Source organism: Salmo salar, chromosome ssa15, assembly GCF_905237065.1.
Source record: "Salmo salar chromosome ssa15, Ssal_v3.1, whole genome shotgun sequence".
Lineage (NCBI taxonomy): Eukaryota > Metazoa > Chordata > Actinopteri > Salmoniformes > Salmonidae > Salmo > Salmo salar.
The window spans coordinates 105,346,574-105,352,194 of NC_059456.1; the positions used below are offsets into that span (position 1 = coordinate 105,346,574).

General features: G+C 40.6%; 1 protein-coding gene across 1 annotated transcript; it reads right to left on the reverse strand.

Annotated features, from left to right (window-relative positions):
- Window positions 1-446: 446 nt before the first annotated feature.
- On the reverse strand, window positions 447-3,201 carry LOC106572941 (neuropeptides B/W receptor type 2). Its single transcript, XM_014147534.2, has 2 exons — window positions 3,076-3,201; window positions 447-2,700 (listed from the first exon to the last, which is right to left on the reverse strand). Exon 2 carries the CDS (start codon window positions 2,534-2,536, stop codon window positions 1,508-1,510), a length of 1,029 nt encoding a protein of 342 aa, XP_014003009.1. The 5' UTR covers window positions 2,537-2,700; window positions 3,076-3,201; the 3' UTR covers window positions 447-1,507.
- Between the last annotated feature and the right edge of the window lie 2,420 nt (window positions 3,202-5,621).

Sequence of the window (5,621 nt, forward strand, 5' to 3'; positions counted from 1 at the left end):
AGAGTACATGTTATAATATCTGCTATTCCAGTTATGCTTTTCAGAAATAACACTACTAGTACAGATACTGGACGTGGATTAGTGGTCATTTCTATCTCCAACTCTGGAGATGTCCAGAGCCATATATTTACGGAGTCGGGACATTGGGGTTTCCTCATTATAATGGATTTACATGACACTACAACATTCTACGGCGGCCATGTTAGATCCCAATTAACATTACATGGGGGGATATTTAAATCATAGAAAATTATATTATATCTATTATTTAATTAATGCTATGTAACTGAATGTCTGGAAATAGAACAACATTTCTAAATTCTAAATTTTAAATTTCTAAATTCTAAATTCTAAACATTGGCCCAACTAGGCTCTGGAGGTATTTAGGTTAGCACAATGTATTGGACATGATTATTTATTGATTTTAATAAAGAATTTTGCATATTGAACAGTGGTAATATTTATTTGAACATAGTTACTATATATTTTTTGTTGTATTTAAGTATATGTGACAGTCAGCACATCATTACTGTATGATACATCATATCCAATGAATAAGTAAAGATAAATACAGCCATTTAAAAAAAAAAAAAAATGAAATTAGACATCGCCAATATATCACATTCGATTTATTTGGTATTGATGCATTTAGCTGGACGTACACAGCAGCAGATGAGATGTAGGCTCATATGCTCTGTATGGTCCGTTATGAATGAGAGTCTATATTGCCGTCCTACAAATAAAACACACAGTTATTTGCTTATATTTTATTTGTCTGCAGATATAAAAATCAATGTATTTATGTTTGGATGATACAGTATAGAAGTGTTACAGTAACTGTGATTAGGTACCAGGTGGACTCTCTTGGCATCGGAAAACGCTAAAAGTTATTTTCAAAGTGTGTCATGTCAACACAAAATTAATACTTGAACACAGTAATATGTTGTAATTATTATTCTCCATAACATAGACTTGAGGAAATGTATAATGAGTTATCATATTTAGATCATGTAGATTAGCCTGGATACATTATGACTATGCATCATTTGACACCACTGACTATAGTTGACAATGACATAGGCCTTTTAAGTGAACAAGTATTTACAGCAAAAGTTCATAAGCTACGTCATTGTCTTGAGTCGGTGTGGTCACTGCAGAGGACTTGTTACAGTCCTGACTTTGAAGGCCCTTAGCTTCACTACAGTGTAGGCTACCTGCCCTCTCGGGACAGAAGAGGGAGACAAAAGTCCATGAAAAAATAAAGTGACATAAGGAGAAGAAACTTCATAATAACAGAAAGGCAGGCTTGCCAGAATAAATATTAGTTTTTCCATATCATATACACCATGTTAAATATTTAAGTCATACCATGGCAACAATGAACAGCCCCTAACACAGATTCAAGCAAACATAAATAATATAATCATAGTTTGTTTTGATTGATATCAATATTAACATACCATCTTATTAAACATGTTTCCACTAGCCCCTAGGTCATTGTAGGCTACTACATTCCTGCCGGTCTACATTCTAGCATCTTCTTGAAAGCTTTCCTGAAGCTGTCATCCAGGAAGGCATAAAGAAAAGGGTTAAGACAAGAGTTGGCGTAGCTGAGGCTGGTGATGAAGTAGGACAACCCGATGAGCAGCGGAGTGGTCCTCAGGTCGGTGGTGAGAGCCACTATGGTGCTGAGGTGAAACGGGGTCCAACAGAACAGACACACCGCTAAGACTATAAACACCATAATAGTTACTTTCTTTTTAGCCTTGTCCAGCGCCTTGGCGTTGGAGTTGAGGCGCATGTTCCGTAGTTTGTACAACATCATGGTGTAGAGAATACAGATGGTCGACACCGGGATGGCGAAGCCAAGGATCAGGGTGTATATCCGGCTCGCCTTGAACCACAAACTCTCTGGGCTTGGGAAGCTGAGAACGCAGCTTTTCCTGTCCGAGTCGTCCGGACTGATGTAGACCCCAGCGAATACCGTGAACGGCATTACGATTAGAATCACGAGGATCCAGACGCACAGACTCACTATCTTGGCCGCTCGGTAGGTACGGTAGGGCATGCGCTTGGAACGCACCGTCGCAAGGACGACCAGATAACGGTCCACACTCATGACCGTCAGGAAGTAGATACTGGAGAAGATGTTATAGTGGTCTATGCTCAGGATGATCTTACACAGCACCTCTCCAAAGGGCCAGTAGTGGAGCAAGTGCTCGGCGATGTTGATGGGTAGGACCAGGGTAAACAGGTCGTCGGCTATCGCCAAGTTTAGGATAAACATATTGGTCACGGTTTTCATTTTGGGCGCTTTGAGGATAACGTAGATAACCGCCGTGTTCCCCGTTAACCCCACGGCGCATATCACCGAATATATCACCGGCAGGACCACGTAGAGGTCAGCATAAAAGTATAACTCTGATTGCGGTGTGCAGTTCAGATCTGTCCGGTTACTCAGATAATAGTAGTCCACGGATTCGTTACACACAACCGGAGCTCCGCTGCGGGAGTTCGCAATAGATATATTCTCCATCTTCAACGTCTTCTAAAGTATTATATCACATAAGTATAGAGGAAAGCACGTCGTTCAGAATGCATGTTTGTTCAGAGTTAAAACAGGCGCCCGTGAAGTGTCACGTTGGCTGCTGTGTAGGTCGGCTCTGTCTGGTTTTACGCACGCGTTGCGCATCACGAAATCTATGGAGAACAGAAATATTGAATACAAATTAAAAAACAATACATAATAACAAACCTGTTCTGCCATTAATATATTATTCAAAACACTTTTTTATAGCCTATCATAATGGATTGGAACACCACAACATCCACATGCACAAATAGACTCACTCTCATTTGAATTATAACCTGCAATAGGACCACAATTATAAATGTTATTTTTAACGGATCAAGTACCGAAAGTGCAGAAGTACATATTCAGCAATAATAATAATAATATTTATGTTTTTATATATCATGCGGAATCATGGTCGTGCCATTATTTCTATACACAATCAAAAGTAACGGTGAATTTCATGTTTAAAAAAAAAAAGAAAAGCTAATTTAGGAGCTTACCGTGCTAGAGGAGGCTTGCTCCTTTTCCCCTCTGCCTTCTGTTTGACAGTGAGCAGGAGCAACGCGAGCTGGAGCTGTCCACGTCCCAACTAGTTGGATTAGGGGGAAGCGGACAGGTGACGTCAGTCCACAGCATAGCCCAGTGCCCCGTTCCATTCAGCCATCAAGGCCTGAGGCACTCACCTTGCTGTCGGTAGCCTAAAGTGTTCCTATAATGTATATACTGTAGACATAAATAGCCATATTACTCCACATAGTCCCATTTTAAAATGTATTGTACAGATCAACTGATGGTCATATTGCTGTGTGGTACATGGCTGCTATGTGATGCTATCTTTCTCTCCTGTAGGGATGAAGATCCAACACGTTGTTGTTCCTCGACATATAACTGTATGTAAACAATATAATGTTACCTTGATTGCCTTACTGTTAGGCTTTGTGTTGTTACAGTGTGACCATTACAGTGGTCTATGATGGGAACATTACAATGGTCTATGATGGGAACACTGCAGTGGTCTATGATGGGAACATTACAGTAGTCTATGATGGGAACATTACAGTGGTCTATGATGGGAACATTACAGTGGTCTATGATGGGAACATTAGAGTGGTCTATGATGGGAACATTAGAGTGGTCTATGATGGGAACATTACAGTAGTCTATGATGGGAACATTACAGTGGTCTATGATGGGAACATTACAGTGGTCTATGATGGGAACATTAGAGTGGTCTATGATGGGAACATTAGAGTGGTCTATGATGGGAACATTACAATGGTCTATGATGGGAACACTGCAGTGGTCTCTGATGGTAACATTACAGTGGTCTATGATGGGAACATTACAGTGGTCTATGATGGGAACATTACAGTGGTCTATGATGGGAACATTAGAGTGGTCTATGATGGGAACACTGCAGTGGTCTATGATGGGAACATTAAAGTGGTCTATGATGGGAACACTGCAGTGGTCTATGATGGGAACATTACAGTGGTCTATGATGGGAACATTACAGTGGTCTATGATGGGAACACTACAGTGGTCTATGATGGGAACACTGCAGTGGTCTATGATGGGAACATTACAGTGGTCTATGATGGGAACATTACAATGGTCTATGATGGGAACATTACAGTGGTCTATGATGGGAACATTAGAGTGGTCTATGATGGGAACATTACAGTGGTCTATGATGGGAACATTAGAGTGGTCTATGATGGGGACATTACAGTGGTCTATGATGGGAACATTACAGTGGTCTATGATGGGAACACTGCAGTGGTCTATGATGGGAACATTACAGTAGTCTATGATGGGAACATTACAGTGGTCTATGATGGGAACATTACAGTGGTCTATGATGGGAACATTAGAGTGGTCTATGATGGGAACATTAGAGTGGTCTATGATGGGAACATTACAATGGTCTATGATGGGAACACTGCAGTGGTCTCTGATGGTAACATTACAGTGGTCTGTGATGGGAACATTACAGTGGTCTATGATGGGAACATTACAGTGGTCTATGATGGGAACATTAGAGTGGTCTATGATGGGAACATTAGAGTGGTCTATGATGGGAACATTACAGTGGTCTATGATGGGAACGTTACAGTGGTCTATGATGGGAACACTGCAGTGGTCTATGATGGGAACATTACAGTGGTCTATGATGGGAACATTACAGTGGTCTATGATGGGAACATTACAGTGGTCTATGATGGGAACATTACAGTGGTCTATGATGGGAACATTACAGTGGTCTATGATGGGAACACTACAATGGTCTATGATGGGAACACTACAGTGGTCTATGATGGGAACATTACAGTGGTCTATGATGGGAACACTACAGTGGTCTATGATGGGAACACTGCAGTGGTCTATGATGGGAACATTACAGTGGTCTATGATGGGAACATTACAGTGGTCTATGATGGGAACATTACAGTGGTCTATGATGGGAACATTACAGTGGTCTATGATGGGAACATTACAGTGGTCTATGATGGGAACACTGCAGTGGTCTATGATGGGAACATTACAGTGGTCTATGATGGGAACATTACAATGGTCTATGATGGGGACATTACAGTGGTATATGATGGCAACATTACAGTGGTCTATGATGGGAACATTACAGTGGTCTATGATGGGAACATTACAGTGGTCTATGATGGTAACATTACAATGGTCTATGATGGGGACATTACAGTGGTATATGATGGCAACATTACAGTGGTCTATGATGGGAACACTGCAGTGATCTATGATGGGAACATTAGACTGGTCTATGATGGGAACAAAAAGTGGTCTATGATGGGAACACTACAGTGGTCTATTATGGGAACACTACAGTGGTCTATGATGGGATGATACAAGTCATGACCAGTCTGTAATGTAGACTCTGTCAGTTACAGTACATTTTAATTTGACCTTTTTTTGAGTAGGCATTGAGACCATGGTCTCTTTTACAAGGGAGCCCTGTATATACAATTTCATTAGACACATTCTAAAATATATTACAATATAAAACCACTGAAAT